Source organism: Mobula birostris, chromosome 13 (genome assembly GCF_030028105.1).
Source record: "Mobula birostris isolate sMobBir1 chromosome 13, sMobBir1.hap1, whole genome shotgun sequence".
NCBI lineage: Eukaryota > Metazoa > Chordata > Chondrichthyes > Myliobatiformes > Myliobatidae > Mobula > Mobula birostris.
Window position 1 is genome coordinate 15507945 of NC_092382.1, and position 20285 is coordinate 15528229.

At 44.8% G+C, this 20285-nt stretch overlaps 1 protein-coding gene across 4 annotated transcripts; it reads right to left on the reverse strand.

The window, feature by feature from the left end:
- Positions 1-1658: 1658 nt before the first annotated feature.
- On the reverse strand, positions 1659-16879 carry LOC140208419 (uncharacterized). Of its 4 annotated transcripts, XR_011888768.1 has the most exons (4): positions 16809-16860; positions 14385-14523; positions 8531-11480; positions 1659-2284 (listed from the first exon to the last, which is right to left on the reverse strand). XR_011888768.1 is itself a non-coding variant. In XM_072277092.1 (2 exons), the coding sequence occupies exon 2, from the start codon at positions 11062-11064 to the stop codon at positions 9439-9441; it is 1626 nt and encodes a 541-aa protein (XP_072133193.1). In that variant the 5' UTR covers positions 11065-11480; positions 16809-16879; the 3' UTR covers positions 5538-9438. The 4 variants fall into 4 exon arrangements, 1 of the variants encoding a protein (XP_072133193.1); XR_011888766.1 differs by lacking the exon at positions 14385-14523 and having other exon boundaries at positions 16809-16879; XR_011888767.1 differs by lacking the exon at positions 16809-16860 and having other exon boundaries at positions 14385-14701.
- Between the last annotated feature and the right edge of the window lie 3406 nt (positions 16880-20285).

Consider the following 20285-nt stretch of genomic DNA (forward strand, 5'->3'; position numbering starts at 1 on the left):
CTCATTGGAGTCTGGCACATTTGTGATGTGAAAGCTACTTGTTGCCCAGGGCAAAGGTGTTTGATATCATTATGTACCCAGAGAGAGTGGGACAAAACATGTTCTCACAGGTAGAAAAGTCCAGAACAAGAGGGGGTAGAACAAGCAACAGACACAAAATGCTGGGGGAACTCAGCAGGCCAGGCAGCATCTATGGAAAAGAGTACTAATGCTGAGTTCCTCCAGCAATTTGTGTGTGTTGCTCGGATTTCCAGCATCTGCAGATTTTCTCTTGTTTGTGACTGGAGGCAGAACAAAGGTGATTTTCACAACAGCTGATGTAAAAGATTTTGTTCCCTTTCTCCGAGTTCCCGATCCTTGCATTTAGACAGCTGGAGCTCAGCTCTGTCTGAGAGACCCATCGGTTCCCATTCCCTCATCAGCCGGAAGCTCCCCGGGGCCCGTGTACGGATGGTGGGGCTGAGAGAGAGGGAAGAGAGCAGGACTGTCCCGGGATTGCGGGTCACGGAGTCCGGAGTCACAGCAACTACCCGAAGTCGGTGTTGAAAACGCCGCCCGGTGAGACCCCCAACCCGGAGACCCCTTCTCACCTCAACCGATCATCCGGGGCCTTTTGTGCCCCGCGCGCTGGTGAGCTCGAGCTTGGTCGGTTTAACGGCTGGGCTACTAATCACGTGACCAGCTCCCCCCACCACTGTCAACTGTGGGTTCACGCGCTGCGCTATTCCCATTGCTGGGAAGCGATGTCAATCACTGCTTCCAACCAATAGCGGAGGCGGACCAGCCGAGAGGGCGTTACCCCCGCTGACACCGTCTCCCGAACTTTCCGTCACGGCGGGACAACCGTCAAAGTAAATGTCCGCTTTCTGATTTATTTCCATTTCCCTCCGAGGGAAGTTGGGGCGTTTGTGAAGCGTCTCCTGCGGCCGGAGTCTGATGTGTCGCTGAGAGGTAGGAGGAGACCGCTCAGCCCGTCGGTTTGATGCCGGTTCCCCGGGGAGGGAGAGGATGAAGACGGTGAGAGAGGGGGCGGACAGGATGTTTGTCCCGGTGGGGACAGGAGGGGCTCATCTGTGGAAATGTCTGAGCCCACGGTGGTGGCGATTCACCACATTGGGGGGCAAACACCGGCAGACTGTTGCCCTGCAAGCGGGGCCGATGGTCCGGGCAAAGTGACAATTATTTGTGTTTTGTTGAGACTGTACCGGGAATATGGTGTAAAATCCCGCTCCCCACACTAACACCCAGACCCTGGACTGACACCAACCTACTGTCTTGTTTATTATTTATTGTAATGCCTGCACTGTTTTGCACACTTTATGCAGTCCTCAGTAGGTCTGGAGTCTCGTGTAATTTTGTGTGTTTTTTTTACGTAGTTCAGTGTAATTTTTGTATTGTTCATGTAGCACCATGGTCCTGAAAAACATTGTCTCGTTTTTACTGTGTACGGTACCAGCAGTTATGGTGGAAGTGACAATATACAGTGACTTGACTTGACTCTGATCCTCCGCACTGCCAAGTCTTACCATTAATGCTATATTCTGCCATCATCTTTGACCTAATACAATGAACCAGCTCACACTTATCTGGGTTGAACTCCATTTGCCTCTTCTCAGCCCAGTTTTGCATCCTATCAATATAGATATAGATAGATAGATATACTTTATTAATCCCGAGGGAAATTTGGTTTCGTTACAGCCGCACCAACCAAGAATAGAGTGTAGACATAGCAATACAAAAACCACAAACAATCCAACACCAAAATGCAAACTATGCCAGATGGAAAATAAGTCCAGGACCAGTCTATCGGCTCAGGGTGTCTGACCCTCCACAGGAGGAGCTGCATGTTCGATGGCCACAGGCAGGTACGACCTCCCGTGCTGCCAAGTGTTGTATCACGGTGGAATGTGGCCGAAGTCCAACAGTAAAAAGTTCGATATCCAGTCTGCAAACACGTTCCTCAATCATAATATACCCCGGATTGCACTATCCGTTGTTAGCCAGATCAGTAAGCACCGAACTCCTTTACGCTTACTGCTCTCAGTGCACTTCCGGTCAGCCGGAATGGTATTACCCACCGAACTCCTCTTCTCCAAAAGTCTCTGTTGTCTCGACCCGGTCCTCTTTCCTCGGCTTTGTGATCCCCCTCTGTGTGTTTTCCTCCGGATTTCAGCAGGGGTGGCCGCCGCTCTGTTCGCTAAGCCAGACGGTGTTTGCTGGTCCGTGAAATATACAATGCGACCTTGCTTCTGTCTCGCATGTTGGGATGTAACCATTTCCAGTGCTAAAGAAAACACAAAGAAAACTCTCTCTACCAGCATGTTAGACAGCGTGCAGCTTCGACGTGTTACCGTGAGAAAAAAAATACAAAAAATAACGGAAATTAAAAAGTAAGAAGAATAGATCGGATTGGCTGTACCAGGCTGCATGCACGACTGGTGCATGTGCAAGATATATCTTCAAGCCAGCACTTTAGATAAAATTTTAGTATCAAAATTGAGTAAAGAGATAGGTCTATACGAAGAGCATTTAGTAGGATTCATATTCTTTTTGAGAATGAGCAAAATGGAAGCTCCGTAAAAAGACTCTGGTTGTCCTCCTTCCTGTAAGGGTAGAACATAAATGTGGTATAAGCAAGGAGGAAAAAGCCTAATAAAATTCTCCAGAGAATCCACCGGGTCCTGGGGATTTCCCAGAATGCAATTCTCAAATAGCCTGAGCAATTTCATCCTGGGAAATAGGTTGATCCAATTGCCTACGATCATCTAACGAAAGATTAGGAATATTTAATTGATCTAAAAAATTATTCATTGCAATATTATCATTAACAGAGTCAGATCTATACAATTTAGAATAAAATTCTCTAAAAGTTCATTAATTTCAAGGTGGTCAGTTGTCATGTCCCCATTAATTTTATGTATTTCTTTAATTTGCCGCTTGGCTGAAAATGGCTTCAATTGATTAGCCAGTAGCTTACCAGTTTTATCTCCGTGAATATGAAGTTGACTTCTATCTTTTAAAAGTTGGCTTTCAATTGGATATGTTAAAAGAAGATCATATTTAGTTTTAGTTTCAATACGTCTCTTATATGTTTCAGGATCAGGTACAGAAGCATATTTATGGTCCAGTTGCTTTAACTGATTGGCTAATTCATTTCTTTCTTTGTTAGCTTTTCTAATGATGTTTGCAGTATAAGAAATAATTTGACACCGGATGTATGCTTTAAAAGTATCCCATATAATCAGGCTAGACGCCTCTTCCAACGTATTTTCTTCAAAAATAAAGAGTAATTTGATTCTCCATAATTTTTTTTAAAAATCCTCATCGGATAACAGAGTTGAATTAAATCGCCAAAATCTACTCATGGGGATAGGACCAGGAAGATTTAAAGATAGAATTACAGGAGAGTGGTCAGAGATAGCAATCTCTTTATATTCAATTGATCGAACTAATGGAATCATTTGACTATCAATAAAAATAAAGTCAATCCCGGTATAAGAATGATAGACATGAGAGAAAAAAGAATACTCCCTGTCCGTCAGATGCAGAAACTGCCAAGCATCAACTATACCACATTTAGTTAGAAAAGATTGGATAAACAAAGCTGATTTATTAAGTGTGGCTGGTTTAACAAATGAGCGATCAAATACTGGATCTAACCAGCAGTTAAAATCTCCTCCCATCACAAGGGAGTAGGTACACAAATCTGGCAAATATGAAAATAGACGTTCAAAAAATCCTGGATCATCTACGCTGGGGTCATAAACATGAGCAAAAACAATCAACTTACTGTCTGAACTCCCTGATACAATAACAAATCGACCATTAGGGTCCGAAACAACTTTATGCTGAATAAAGGAAACTGTAGTATCTACAAAAATCGAAACTCCACGTGATTTTGCGTTAAACGAAGAGTAGAATTGCATACCCTTCCACCCAGTAAAAAAAAACGTAAGGTATCACAGCTGTGTATGTGTGTTTCTTGTAAAAAAAAATAATGGGTGCTTTCATTTTTTTAATATAAGCAAACACTTTGTTCCTTTTGGTGGGGTGATTCAGCCCTTTCACATTCAAACTAAACAGGTTAATATTTTGAACCATTTTAAATACCAATCAACAAGTAATTAAAAGATCTGGCCATAAGTTATTAAAACTAGAAAGCAAACGGTAAAGTAAGGTATTCAAACAAACAATCATATATTCAACCCAACACAGCTCCCAGAGAGAAATAGGCCCTACCCCCTCCCCTACCCAAAGCGAGAAAGCTGGCCAATAGACAGTCAGCGAGCTGAGAACTAAGTACCGGCCCCCAAAAATCCCGTTGACAGAAAAAACTCCAGTCCTGCAAGGTCATTATGCCCCTACCAAGACACAACATAAAAAGCAAAATAACTCAGTATTCGAAAATATGAAAGGATCACTTTAAACAAATTCAAAGAAAGCTGTATTAAAATAAAGCCTCAAAAAGGGATAAAATAAAGTAGTATCAAAAAATATATAACAAAAGACAATATATGAACAGCCAAAACGTAACCTTATTTCAAATTCATATTAACAGAAGAAAAAAACTTGATCAAATAAGTATAACAGTTTTAGAATTCATCCTTCAGAAACTCCTTTGCATCTTCAACTGAATTTATTCTTTTTCGCAATCCGTTCTTCAAAACAATACTCAGACGTGCAGGGAACTGAAGAGATGGTTTATACCCTTTATCATAAAATTCCGACATAACTTCTTTATATTTCATGCGATCAGCCAAAACTTCAGGTGAATAGTCTTCCACAAATCTAACCTTGTAATTTTGGAAATCGATCATTCCTTGTCTCCGGGTATGGTGAATTAAAAGGTTCTTAATACGAAATTCATGAAAGGCTAGTCTGACCGATCTGGGTTTCACTGCCAAGGACAATGGCTTCAAAGTCAGAGAGCAAAAAGCTCCATCGAGCTTCGGCTCGGAAGTGAATAAAGCAGGAAAAAGCTGCTTCAGAAAGTTTGCAAAAAAACTTCGTAGGGTCAGCGCCTTCAATTGATTTTTCAAGACCCAGGATTCACAAGTTACTTCTCCTATTTCTATTTTCGATCTGATGATCCTTCTCAGCATTTTATCATTGGATAAAGATAACTCTTTGCAGAGTTTAATTGTATCTTCAACGTCCTCAGCTTCGCAGTATTCTCCTGAATTTGGTTCTCATGCTCAAATAAAGTTCCCTGAATTGTATCCAATTTGCTGTTAAGCTGTTGAAACTCTTCACAGAATTCCTACTTTTGCCGTTTAAGGAAGTCACTGATTGAATCCAAAGTGACTGCGGATTCATCTTCTGTTTCTCTTTCTTTTGCAAACGCTTTGGTTCTTTTCCCAGCCACAGTAAAGCAGTATTGAAGTTTTATAATAAGGTTTCAAAAAAAAAGACTGGTAGGAGACAATTAAGTAAACAGGGTAGGAGCAATCGAAAAGCGACCAACAGGGCTCTGACTGCTTCTTATATCTAACATCTGCTTCCTTCTTCCGCTTGACGAGTTGCCTCACGTGTTTCGTCAGCCACGGTTCCCTTTTCCAACCATTTTTTCCTTGCCTCAGTGGGACAAACCTATCCTGAACCCAGCACAAGTTGTCCCTAAACTTCCTCCACATTACTTCTGTGCTTTCACCTTTCAACACCTGTTTCCAATTTACTCTCACTAGTTCCTGCCTCATCCATTCATAGTTAGCCCTTCTCCAGTTAAGCACTTTCCCATTTTGTCTGTTTTTATCCTTTTCCATAGCTATGCTGAGGCTAAGTGAGTTGTGGTCACTCTCACCAAAATGCTCCCCCACCAAGATGTCTGCCACCTGACCAGGTTCATTACCCAGAACTAGATCCAGTATGGCCTCTCCTCTCGTCGAACGGTCCACATACTGTGTCAGGAATCCTTCTTGAACACCCCTGACAAATTCAGCCCCATCTATCCCCCTTGCAGTCAGGAGGTGCCAGTCAATATGAGGGAAGTTGAAATCACCCATAACTACAACCCTGTATTTCCTGCACCATTCTAAAATCTGCCTGCTTATCTGCTTCTTGATGTCCCGAGGGCTATTTGGGGGCCTATAGACCACTCCCGGCACAGTGATTGATCCCTTCCTATTTTTGACTTCCACCCACACCGACTCAGTGGACACTCCCTCTGCAGCATCCTCCCTTTCTACAGCCGTGATACTATCCCTGACCAGTAATGTTACTCCCTCCCCCTTTTCTACCTCCCATCCTATTCCTTTAAAACACCTAAACCCCGGTACCTGCATCAGCCAATCCTGCCCTTCCTCCAGCCAAGTTTCAGCAATGGCCACAACATCGTAGTTCCATGTACTGATCCATGCTCTAAGTTCATCCCCTTTATTCCTAATACTCCTAGCGTTGAAATAGACACACTTCAACCCCTCAAACTGGCTACATGTATGTTTTGTCCCCTGCCTGTCCTTCCTCACCAACTCAGAACACACAGCATCATGCCCTTCTCCTTCTACCCTCATCTCTGCACTCACATTCTGATTCCCACCCCCCTGACAAACTAGTTTAAACCCTCCCCAACAGCTCCAGCAAACCTGCCCACCAGGATATTGGTCCCTTTCCAGTTCAGGTGCAGCCCGTCCTTGTTGTACAGGTCAGACCTTCCCCAGAAGAGATCCCAATGATCCAGAAATCTGAACCCCTGCCCCCTGCACCAACTCTTCAGCCACACATTCAACTGCCATGACTTCCAATTCCTACCCTCTCTGTCTCGTGGCACAGGCAGCAATCCTGAGATTACCACCCTTGAGGTCCTGCTTTTTAACTTTTTCCCCTAACTCCCTATATTCCTTCTTCAGGACCTGATCCCTACTCCTATCTATGTCATTGGTCTCCACATGGACCACCACATCTGGCTGCTCACCCTCTCTCCTGAGAATACCGAGAACTCCATCCGAGATATCGTGGACCCTGGCACCAGGGAGGCAACAGACCATCCGGGATTCTCGATCTTTCCCACAGAACCACTTATCTGTCCCCTTTACTATCAAATCCCCTATCACTACTGCTCTTCTCTTTTCCCTCCTTCCTTTCTGAGCTGAGAGTTCAGTCTCGGTGCCAGACACACAACCACTACAACTTGTCCATGGCAGGTTGTCCCCACCAACAGTATCCAAAATGGTACGCTTATTGTTGATGGGAACGGCCACTAGGGGTGCTCTGCTCTTTCTGTCTATTCCCCTTCCCTCTCCTGACAGTCACCCAGTTACCTGTCTCCTGACTGTCTCCCTGCAACTCCAGTCTATTACTGCCTCCGCCCCCCGAATGGTCCGAAGTTCATCCAGCTCCAGCTCCCTAACTCGGATTGACAAGACCTGTAGCTGGATGCACCTCTTGCAGGTTTAACCATATAACCATATAACAATTACAGCACGGAAACAGGCACCATCTCGGCCCTTCTAGTCCATGCCGAACTCTTACTCTCACTTAGTCCCACCAACCTGCACTCAGCCCACAACCCTCCATTCCTTTCCTGTCCATATATCTATCCAATTTAACTTTAAACGACAACATCGAACTTGCCTCAACCACTTCTGCTGGAAGCTCGTTCCACACAGCTACCACTCTCTGAGTAAAGAAGTTCCCCTCATGTTACCCCTAAACTTTTACCCTTTAACTCTCATCTCATGTCCTCTTGTTTGAACCTCCCCCACTCTCAAGAAGCCTATCCATGACAACTCTATCTATCCCCCTCATAATTTTAAATACCTCTATCAAGTCCCCCATCAACCTTCTACGCTCCAAAGAATAAAGACCTAACTTATGCAACCTTTCTCTGTAACTTAGGAGATGAAACCCAGGCAACATTTTAGTAAATCTCCTCTGTACTCTCTCAATGTTATTGACATCTTTCCTATAATTTGGTGACCAGAACTGTACACAATACTCCAAATTTGGCCTTACCAATGCCTCATACAGTTTCAACATTACATCCCAACTCCTGTACTAAATGCTCTGATTTATAAAGGTCAGCATACCAAAAGCTTTCTTCACCACCCTATCCACATGAGACTCCACCTTCAGGGAACTATGCACCATTATTCCCAGATCCTTCTGTTCTACAGCATTCTTCAATGCCCAACCATTTACCATGTATGTCCTATTTTGATTAGCCCCACCAAAATGTAGCACCTCACATTTATCAGCATTAAACTCCATCAGCCATCTTTCAGCCCACTCTTCTAAGTGGTCTAAATCTCTCTGCAAGCTTTGAAAACCTTCTTCATGATCCACAACTCCACCTATCTTAGTATCGTCTGCATACTTACTAATCCAATTTACCACCCCATCATCCAGATCATTAATATATATGACAAACAACATTGGACCCAGTACAGATCCCTGAGGTTTAGTCATCAGAGACAATTGTGCTGTCCCTCACTTCCCACATCCTACAATCGGAGCACTGGACTGCCCTATCTACTGCCTGCATTACCAACTCCTAAGTTAATCAAAATAATTAAAGGAACATACCCAGCCTTACCTTACTGGGAGCAAGCTCATCCTCTGCCGCTGCTCGCCGAAACATCTCGAGCCAAAGCCTCAAAGCTCCACTCCTTCACTGGCCGCTCTCCACTCCAGTCCCATTAAAGGTGAATATGCAGCAGAGGAAACTGCTCCCATGCCCAGTGACCAGGGTGCAGACTGGGTGTGGTGAGCAGCAGCAATAATTGCAGAGTTCAGCACCGACAGTCACTCTCGAAATTGCATTCAGCAACGGTGATGGACAAATATCCAGCATGCAGCTTATTAAAACTTTCTCCTCAGTGTGAACCCGGTAGGGTATCACAAGTGTAACATGCTGTAAGGTTTCACTGCTAATGGAATGGCCTCTCTGCAATGTATCACTGCTGAGGTAATGGTTTCTCTGTAGCAGTAATGTTTAGGTTATGACTAGAGATAACAGGGTTTTGGAGTGCAGGGCTATCCAATGAGAGAAATGTTGTTCTTTCTTGTGAGTCTGGAAGAGAGATTTTCACTGTATTTTGCTGGGGAGAGATGAGAAGACATGAATGGACAGAGTGGGCTCTTTTTCTTCTTCATTATTTTTTTTTACTCGCCCTATAGTCAAAGAAAGAACTACAAAGCCCAATCGTTTAATCGCATATTATGTATCGTTTGTTATTTTGGGGTACTGATTTGTAACAGGGGACACATCGTGCAGCATCCACCTAAATGATCTTTCTTAAATTTGGCCAGGCTGGGGGGCTATCACCCCCTATATTAAGCTGCTAGCTGAAACGAGAGTTACATAAGGTTAGATGACTGAGCGAATTGCTTCACACATTCCCAGCAGGTGAACGGCCTCTCCCCAGTGTGAACTCAATGATGGACATTTGGTGGCGATGGCTGAGAGAATCTCTTCCCAAAGTCCGAGCAGGTGATCAGCCTCTACCCAGTGTGAACTTGCTGGTGTCTCTGTAGGCTGGATGACCGACTGAATCTCTTCCCACACACTGAGCAGGTGAACGACCTCTCCCCTGTGTGAACACGCTGGTGTCTCTGAAGATGAGACAACCGAGTGAATCCCTTCCCACACACTGAGCAGGTGAATGGCCTCTCTCCAGTGTGAACTCGCTGGTGGCCCAGTAGTTGAGAGGACGAAGTGAATCCCTTTCCACACTCTGAGCAGGTGAATGGCCTCTCTCCAGTGTGAACTCGCTGATGTATCTTCAGTTGAGATAACTGAATGAATCCCTTCCCACAGACTGAGCAGGTGAATGGCCGCTCCCCACTGTGAACTCGCTGGTGTGTCATTAGGGGGGATGACCGAGTGAATCCCTTCTCACAGTCTGAGCAGGTGAATGGCTTCTCCCCAGTGTGAACTCGCTGATGTATCTTCAGTTGCGATGAGCAAGTGAATCCCTCCCCACAGTCCGAGCAGGTGAATGGCCTCTCCCCAGTGTGAACTCGCTGATGTACCTTCAGGTGGGATGAGCAAGTGAATCCCTTCCCACAGTCCAAGCAGGTGAATGGCCTCTCCCCAGTGTGAACTGACTGATGTGTCAGTAGGAAGGATGACCGAGTGAATCGCCTCCCACAGTCTGAGCAGGTGAATGGCCTCCCTCCAGTGTGAACTCGCTGATGTATCTTCAGTTGGGATGATCGAGTAAATCCCTTCCCACAGTCAGAGCAGGTGAACGGCCTCTCCCCAGTGTGAACTCGCTGATGTACCTTCAGTTTGGATGATTGAGAGAATCCCTTCCCACAGTCCGAGCAGATGAACGGCCTCTCCCCAGTGTGAACTCGCCGATGTACCTTCAGTTGAGATGACTGAGTGAATCCCTTCCCACAGTCCGAGCAGATGAACGGTTTCTCCCCAGTGTGAACTCGCCGATGTACCTTCAGTTGGGATGAGGAAGTGAATCCCTTCCCACAGTTTGAGCAGGTGAACGGTCTCTCCCCAGTGTGAACTAACTGATGTGACAGTAGGTTGGCTGACTGAGTGAATCCCTTCCCACACACTGAGCAAGTGAACGGCCTCTCTCCAGTGTGAACTTGCCGATGTACCTTCAGTTCAGATGACTGACTGAATCCCTTCCCGCAGTTTGAGCAGGTGAACAGCCTCTCCCCAGTGTGAACTTGCTGATGTACCTTCAGACTGGATGATCGAGTGAATCCCTTCCCACAGTTCGTGCAGATGAACGGCCGCTCGCCAGTGTGAACTCGCTGATGTTCCTTCAGTTGGGATGAGGAAGTGAATCCCTTCCCACAGTTTGAGCAGCTGAATGGCCTCTCCCCAGTGTGAACTCGCCGATGTACCTTCAGGTGGGATGAGGAAATGAATCCCTTCCCACAGTTTGAGCAGGTGAATGGCCTCTCCCCAGTGTGAACTGACTGATGTGTCAGTAGGGTGGATGACCGAGTGAATCCCTTCCCACACACTGAGCAAGTGAACAGCCTCTCTCCAGTGTGAACTCGCTGATGTACCTTCAGTTGGGATAATCGAGTGAATCCCTTCCCGCAGTCTGAGCAGGTGAACGGCCGGTCTCCAGTATGAACTCGCTGGTGAGCCATTAGGTCAGATGACCGAGTGAATCCTTCCCCACAAATTCAGCAGATGACCAGCCTCTGCCCAGTGTGAACTGACCGGTGTGTCCACAGGTGGGATGACCAACTGAATCCCTTCTCACACACAGAACAGGTGAATGGCCTTGTCCGGTGTGAACTTGCTGATGTACCTTCAGTTAAAATGACCGACTGAATCCATTCCCACTGTTTGCTCAGTGAATCGGTTCCCTCCACCCCCCACTGTGTAAAATGATGGGTGTGCCAGTCGGTCAGATGACCGAGTGAATCCCTCCTCACAGTCTGAGTAGGAAGGATGATCGAGTGAATCCCTTGCTCCTCTTCTTAAATTATCTGGACAGAGACAGCAAAACTGGCATGTTGTGTTCGAGATTCCAGTAGACAAATTCCTTGTCATGTTTAACCTGTAAAAATATTTACAAAATCCATCAATGGGTGTCGGACAATATCTCAGATGAGGTCACTTGAGTTGTCAACGCGTGATCTGGCATCACTCTGTTCAACTTCACTGTTACCCAAGTCAGAGAGAGAAATCATCTTCTAACTGGGCACAGTGCTGTTACCTGGAATGACCATCAAATTCTCTGATGCTCTTCCTGTCTCTATAAGAATTGGACCTCTCTGCCATCTCCGATCTGTGACCCAGCTCAGTTTGACTCTCTGCGCTGGTATTATTCCCTGTTCCCACTGAGCTGCATGGGTTCCTGTCCCCACAGTAACTGAAACACTCTCACACGAATAGCCGGCAGTGCATTCCACGCACCCACCACTCTCTGTGTAAAAAACTTACCCCTGACATCCCCTCGGTATCTATTTCCAAGGACCTTAAAACTATCTCCCCTCGTGTTAGCCATTTCAGCCCTGGGAAAAAACCTCTGGCTACCCACATGATCAATGCCCCTCATCATTTCATACACCTAAAAAAGGCTCTAAACATAAACAAGGAAATTATACATTGCTTTGAGAATTTGTTGGAAGTATACAAAATTATGAGGGTATAGATAGGGTAAATGCTAGCAGCTTTTTCCACTGAGGTTGGGTGGGATGACAACCAGATGTCATGGGTAAGTGGGGAAGGTGAAAATTTAACGGGAACATTTGGAAAAGCTCTTTACTGAAATGGTCGTGAGAGTGTGGAATGAGATGTCAGCGCAAGTAGTGAATATGAGCTCGGTTTCGCCATTTAGAAGAAGTTTGGATGGGTCCTGGATGGTGGGGGTATGGAGGGCGATGGTCCCAGTGCAGGTAGTTGCATTGGACAGCTTAAAGTTTTTTTCGGCATTGACTAGATGGGCCAAATAGTCTGTTTCCGTTTGAACTTCTCCATGTTTCTATGACAGAGAAGCTGGCCAAACTTGTTTGGAAGGGAAAAGGTAGGAGTGACAATGGAGCAGCAATGGCTGGAGTTTCTGGGAGCAATTCGGGAGCTGAGTGATCGATACATCCCAAAGAAGTGGAAGCATTGGAAAGGCAGGAGGACACAACTGTGGATGAAATGAGAAGACAAAGCCAACATAAAAGCCAAAGAGAGGGCAAACAAAAAGCAAAAACTATTGGGAAGCTTTTAGAAACCACAGAAGACAACTAAAAAAAAGTTGGATCAGCTCGGGGGTGGAATTTTGATATTGTAGTCATTAATGAACCTTGGTAGCACCCAACATTCTGACGCATTTGGAGGAACAAAATATCCAAGGTTCCCTGTGCCAGTTACCTTTCAACTTTTATCTTGACAGGCATATACAAACTAGACACCCTCAAATTTTCACTTCTGAAGGCCTCCCACTTACCAAGTACTCCTTTGCCAGAAAACAGACTGTCCCAAACCACACTTGTCGGATCCTTTCTGATACCATCAAAATAGACCTTTCTCCAATTTAGAATCTCAACCCGTGGTGCACACCTCTCGTTTTCCGTAGTTACTTTGAATCTCATTGCATTATGATCACTAATTTCTGTCACCAGCCCTGGAACATTTCCTAACAGCTCATCGCACACTTCTACGCCAGGAATTCTACAAACTGATTAAGGGCACATTTGACAAACTCTACCCCCTTGAGTCCTTTTACAGTATGGGAGTCCCAGTCAATATATGGAAAGTTAAAATCACACTTTTGTTCCTTGTCATGGTCTGCAATCTCTCTACAAATTTGTTCCTCTAAATCCCTCAGACTGTTTGGTGCAACCAAGTCCCAATAATGGCTACAATATCATAATTCCCTGTCCAAGAGCTCATCTGGATTTCCTACGATGCTTCTTGCATTGTGATACACACAGCTCAGCACATTCATCGCACCATGCTCAACCATTTGATTGCTGACTCTGTCTGAGGTCTGAACAACATCTGACTGGTGTCAAGAAAACAAACTCTCTCTCATTGTCACAAAAACAAAGGAGCTGATTGTGGACGACAGGAGGAATGGAGACAGGCTAACCTCTATTGACATTAATGGATCTGGGGTTAAGAAGGTGAACAGCTTTAAATTCCTCAGCATAAACATCACCACGGATCTCACATATAACCATATAACAATTACAGCATGGAAACAGGCCATCTCAGCCCTTCTAGTCCATGCTGAATGCTTACTCTCACCTAGTCCCACCAACCTGCATTCAGCCCATAACCCTCCATTCCTTTCCTGTCCATATAGCTATCCAATTTTACTTTAAATGACAATATCGAGCCTGCCTCTACCACTTCTGCTGGAAGCTCATTCCACACAACTACCACTCTCTGAGTAAAGAAGTTCTCCTCATGTTACCCCTAAACTTCTGCCCCCTAACACTCAACTCATGTCCTCTTGTTTGAATCTCACCTACTCTCAATGAAAAAAGCCTATACACGTCAACTCTATCTATCCCCCTCATAATTTTAAATTCCACTGTCAAGACCCCCTCAACCTTCTACGCTCCAAAAAAATAAAGACCCAACTTGTTCAACCTTTCTCTGTAACTGAGGTGCTGAAACCCAGGTAACATTCTAGTAAATCTCTGTCCTCTCTCTATTTTGTTGACATCTTTCCTATTATTCGGTGACCAGAACTGTACACAATACTCCAAATTTGGCCTTACCAATGCCTTGTACAATTTTAACATTACATCCCAGCTCCTATACTCAATGCTCTGATTTATGAAGGCCAGCATACCAAAAGCTTTCTTCACCACCCTATCCACATGAGATTCCACCTTCAGGGAATGATGCACCATTATTCCCAGATCCCTCTGTTCTACTGCATTCTTCAATGCCCTACCATTTACCATGTATGTCCTATTTTGATTAGTCCTACCAAAATGTAGCACCTCACACTTACCAGCATTAAACTCCATTTGCCATCTTTCATGTACATGGTCTGTACATACCGGCTGTGTTGTAAAAAGAGCACAGCAGCACCTCTTTCAACTCAGATAGTTGAAGAAGCTGGGGATGGGGCCCAAAATCCGAAGGTCTTTCTACAGGGACACAGAGAGTGGTGAATCTGTGGAATTCCCTGCCACAGGAAACAGTTGAGGCCAGTTCATTGGCTATATTTAAGAGGGAGTTAGATATGGCCCTTGTGGCTACGGGGGTCAGGGGGTATGGAGGGAAGGCTGGGGCGGTGTTCTGAGTTGGATGATCAGCCATGATCATAATAAATGGCGGTGCAGGCTCGAAGGGCCGAATGGCCTACTCCTGCACCTATTTTCTATGTTTCTATGTTTCTATGACACAATTGAGAGCATCCTGACTGGCTGCATCACTGCCTGGTATGGGAACTGTACTTCCTTTAATCGCAGGAACCTGCAGAGAGTGGTGCGGACAGCCAGCGCATCTGTAGATGTGAACTTCCCACTATTCAGGACATTTACAGAGACAGGTGTGTAAAAGGGGCCCAAAGGATATTGGAGACCCAATTCACCACAACCACAAACTGTTCCTGCTGCTACCATCCAGGAAACGGTACCACAGCAAAGGGACCAACAGGCTCCGGGACATCATCTTCTACCAGGCCATCAGACTGATTAATTCATGCTGATACAATTCAATTTCTATGTTATATTGACTGTCCTGTGTACAAACTATTTATTATAAATGACTATAAATTACACATTGCACATTTAGATGGAGATGTAAAGATTTCTACTCCTCATGTATATGAAGGATGTATGCAATAAAGTCAATTCCATTCAATTCACCCTCTCCACTATCTGTTCTGTCATTCTGGCTCCCATTTCCCCTACAACTTATTTTAACCACACCACCCCTCCCCCCATCACTAGCACTAGCGAGCCTTACCACTGGATTATTAGTCCCCTCTTGTTCTGTTCCTCTAACTAACGAATCCCCTATCACCCCTTTGATTTTTCTCTGCCAGGTAATCTCAACAGTTTCTAAAGTGGTCCACCTGTTGTTGTGCGGGATGGACACAATAGTACTCTGCGATGGCTATTTAACCTCATTCCCCTTCCTGACTCTCACCCAGTTTCCTGTGTCCTGCACCTTGGGTGTAACTCACCTCTCTTCATGTCATGTCTATCACCCCCTCCAACTCCCAGCTGATCCAAAATTCATCCATTTCAAGTTCCCACTCTGTAAAGTGCAGGGTTACAAGCTGCAGCTGGATGCACATCTTGTAGGTGAGGGCATCAGGGACACTGGAGGTCTCCCCACCTTCTCACCAATGTCCCCTCGAATTTGTAATGATGGGTGTGCACATAAATCTTGTACTGTACATTTTTTTACCCAGTGACAACATGTGCACTGTGAATTTTATATAGAGAGGTATTCCTTTCAACAGCTAGCAAATCACTGTCAGTAAGAACTTTGATCTCCTCTGGGTTTGATTGAGTTCATCTGCACTCTCTCACAACCTATGTAGCAGGCCTGAAACGGTTAATGAAGGATTTTTTCACCAGAACTTTTGCACATTGTCCATACCTGATTTGCTTGCTAAATGACACTTTAAAAAGTCAGAATTCCAAATATCACTCCACTTCCTCCCACTTGCAAATTCTCCAGCAACTTTTGCATCACCACAATACACACAGGTAACACCAGTTTCTGTATTGTACATAAATATTTCCCCTGAACCCTCCCCCAGGTGACTGACGGTGGTGAACTCAGTGATGGCAATGCCAATGAATATGAAGGGAAGGGCAGTAGTCTGTCTCATTGGAGTCTGGCACATTTGTGATGTGAAAGCTACTTGTTGCCCAGGGCAAAGGTGTTTGATATCATTATGTACCCAGAGAGAGTGGGACAAAACATGTTCTCACAGGTAGAAAAGTCCAGAACAAGAGGGGGTAGAACAAGCAACAGACACAAAATGCTGGGGGAACTCAGCAGGCCAGGCAGCATCTATGGAAAAGAGTACTAATGCTGAGTTCCTCCAGCAATTTGTGTGTGTTGCTCGGATTTCCAGCATCTGCAGATTTTCTCTTGTTTGTGACTGGAGGCAGAACAAAGGTGATTTTCACAACAGCTGATGTAAAAGATTTTGTTCCCTTTCTCCGAGTTCCCGATCCTTGCATTTAGACAGCTGGAGCTCAGCTCTGTCTGAGAGACCCATCGGTTCCCATTCCCTCATCAGCCGGAAGCTCCCCGGGGCCCGTGTACGGATGGTGGGGCTGAGAGAGAGGGAAGAGAGCAGGACTGTCCCGGGATTGCGGGTCACGGAGTCCGGAGTCACAGCAACTACCCGAAGTCGGTGTTGAAAACGCCGCCCGGTGAGACCCCCAACCCGGAGACCCCTTCTCACCTCAACCGATCATCCGGGGCCTTTTGTGCCCCGCGCGCTGGTGAGCTCGAGCTTGGTCGGTTTAACGGCTGGGCTACTAATCACGTGACCAGCTCCCCCCACCACTGTCAACTGTGGGTTCACGCGCTGCGCTATTCCCATTGCTGGGAAGCGATGTCAATCACTGCTTCCAACCAATAGCGGAGGCGGACCAGCCGAGAGGGCGTTACCCCCGCTGACACCGTCTCCCGAACTTTCCGTCACGGCGGGACAACCGTCAAAGTAAATGTCCGCTTTCTGATTTATTTCCATTTCCCTCCGAGGGAAGTTGGGGCGTTTGTGAAGCGTCTCCTGCGGCCGGAGTCTGATGTGTCGCTGAGAGGTAGGAGGAGACCGCTCAGCCCGTCGGTTTGATGCCGGTTCCCCGGGGAGGGAGAGGATGAAGACGGTGAGAGAGGGGGCGGACAGGATGTTTGTCCCGGTGGGGACAGGAGGGGCTCATCTGTGGAAATGTCTGAGCCCACGGTGGTGGCGATTCACCACATTGGGGGGCAAACACCGGCAGACTGTTGCCCTGCAAGCGGGGCCGATGGTCCGGGCAAAGTGACAATTATTTGTGTTTTGTTGAGACTGTACCGGGAATATGGTGTAAAATCCCGCTCCCCACACTAACACCCAGACCCTGGACTGACACCAACCTACTGTCTTGTTTATTATTTATTGTAATGCCTGCACTGTTTTGCACACTTTATGCAGTCCTCAGTAGGTCTGGAGTCTCGTGTAATTTTGTGTGTTTTTTTTACGTAGTTCAGTGTAATTTTTGTATTGTTCATGTAGCACCATGGTCCTGAAAAACATTGTCTCGTTTTTACTGTGTACGGTACCAGCAGTTATGGTGGAAGTGACAATATACAGTGACTTGACTTGACTCTGATCCTCCGCACTGCCAAGTCTTACCATTAATGCTATATTCTGCCATCATCTTTGACCTAATACAATGAACCAGCTCACACTTATCTGGGTTGAACTCCATTTGCCTCTTCTCAGCCCAGTTTTGCATCCTATCAATATAGATATAGATAGATAGATATACTTTATTAATCCCGAGGGAAATTTGGTTTCGTTACAGCCGCACCAACCAAGAATAGAGTGTAGACATAGCAATACAAAAACCACAAACAATCCAACACCAAAATGCAAACTATGCCAGATGGAAAATAAGTCCAGGACCAGTCTATCGGCTCAGGGTGTCTGACCCTCCACAGGAGGAGCTGCATGTTCGATGGCCACAGGCAGGTACGACCTCCCGTGCTGCCAAGTGTTGTATCACGGTGGAATGTGGCCGAAGTCCAACAGTAAAAAGTTCGATATCCAGTCTGCAAACACGTTCCTCAATCATAATATACCCCGGATTGCACTATCCGTTGTTAGCCAGATCAGTAAGCACCGAACTCCTTTACGCTTACTGCTCTCAGTGCACTTCCGGTCAGCCGGAATGGTATTACCCACCGAACTCCTCTTCTCCAAAAGTCTCTGTTGTCTCGACCCGGTCCTCTTTCCTCGGCTTTGTGATCCCCCTCTGTGTGTTTTCCTCCGGATTTCAGCAGGGGTGGCCGCCGCTCTGTTCGCTAAGCCAGACGGTGTTTGCTGGTCCGTGAAATATACAATGCGACCTTGCTTCTGTCTCGCATGTTGGGATGTAACCATTTCCAGTGCTAAAGAAAACACAAAGAAAACTCTCTCTACCAGCATGTTAGACAGCGTGCAGCTTCGACGTGTTACCGTGAGAAAAAAAATACAAAAAATAACGGAAATTAAAAAGTAAGAAGAATAGATCGGATTGGCTGTACCAGGCTGCATGCACGACTGGTGCATGTGCAAGATATATCTTCAAGCCAACACTTTAGATAAAATTTTAGTATCAAAATTGAGTAAAGAGATAGGTCTATACGAAGAGCATTTAGTAGGATTCATATTCTTTTTGAGAATGAGCAAAATGGAAGCTCCGTAAAAAGACTCTGGTTGTCCTCCTTCCTGTAAGGGTAGAACATAAATGTGGTATAAGCAAGGAGGAAAAAGCCTAATAAAATTCTCCAGAGAATCCACCGGGTCCTGGGGATTTCCCAGAATGCAATTCTCAAATAGCCTGAGCAATTTCATCCTGGGAAATAGGTTGATCCAATTGCCTACGATCATCTAACGAAAGATTAGGAATATTTAATTGATCTAAAAAATTATTCATTGCAATATTATCATTAACAGAGTCAGATCTATACAATTTAGAATAAAATTCTCTAAAAGTTCATTAATTTCAAGGTGGTCAGTTGTCATGTCCCCATTAATTTTATGTATTTCTTTAATTTGCCGCTTGGCTGAAAATGGCTTCAATTGATTAGCCAGTAGCTTACCAGTTTTATCTCCGTGAATATGAAGTTGACTTCTATCTTTTAAAAGTTGGCTTTCAATTGGATATGTTAAAAGAAGATCATATTTAGTTTTAGTTTCAATACGTCTCTTATATGTTTCAGGATCAGGTACAGAAGCATATTTATGGTCCAGTTGCTTTAACTGATTGGCTAATTCATTTCTTTCTTTGTTAGCTTTTCTAATGATGTTTGCAGTATAAGAAATAATTTGACACCGGATGTATGCTTTAAAAGTATCCCATATAATCAGGCTAGACGCCTCTTCCAACGTATTTTCTTCAAAAATAAAGAGTAATTTGATTCTCCATAATTTTTTTTAAAAATCCTCATCGGATAACAGAGTTGAATTAAATCGCCAAAATCTACTCATGGGGATAGGACCAGGAAGATTTAAAGATAGAATTACAGGAGAGTGGTCAGAGATAGCAATCTCTTTATATTCAATTGATCGAACTAATGGAATCATTTGACTATCAATAAAAATAAAGTCAATCCCGGTATAAGAATGATAGACATGAGAGAAAAAAGAATACTCCCTGTCCGTCAGATGCAGAAACTGCCAAGCATCAACTATACCACATTTAGTTAGAAAAGATTGGATAAACAAAGCTGATTTATTAAGTGTGGCTGGTTTAACAAATGAGCGATCAAATACTGGATCTAACCAGCAGTTAAAATCTCCTCCCATCACAAGGGAGTAGGTACACAAATCTGGCAAATATGAAAATAGACGTTCAAAAAATCCTGGATCATCTACGCTGGGGTCATAAACATGAGCAAAAACAATCAACTTACTGTCTGAACTCCCTGATACAATAACAAATCGACCATTAGGGTCCGAAACAACTTTATGCTGAATAAAGGAAACTGTAGTATCTACAAAAATCGAAACTCCACGTGATTTTGCGTTAAACGAAGAGTAGAATTGCATACCCTTCCACCCAGTAAAAAAAAACGTAAGGTATCACAGCTGTGTATGTGTGTTTCTTGTAAAAAAAAATAATGGGTGCTTTTATTTTTTTAATATAAGCAAACACTTTGTTCCTTTTGGTGGGGTGATTCAGCCCTTTCA

Excerpts from the sequence above, each read along its gene's own strand:
- LOC140208419 (XM_072277092.1), bottom strand. The coding sequence starts at position 11,064 with ATGGCTCACCAGCGAGTTCATACTGGAGACCGGCCGTTCACCTGCTCA.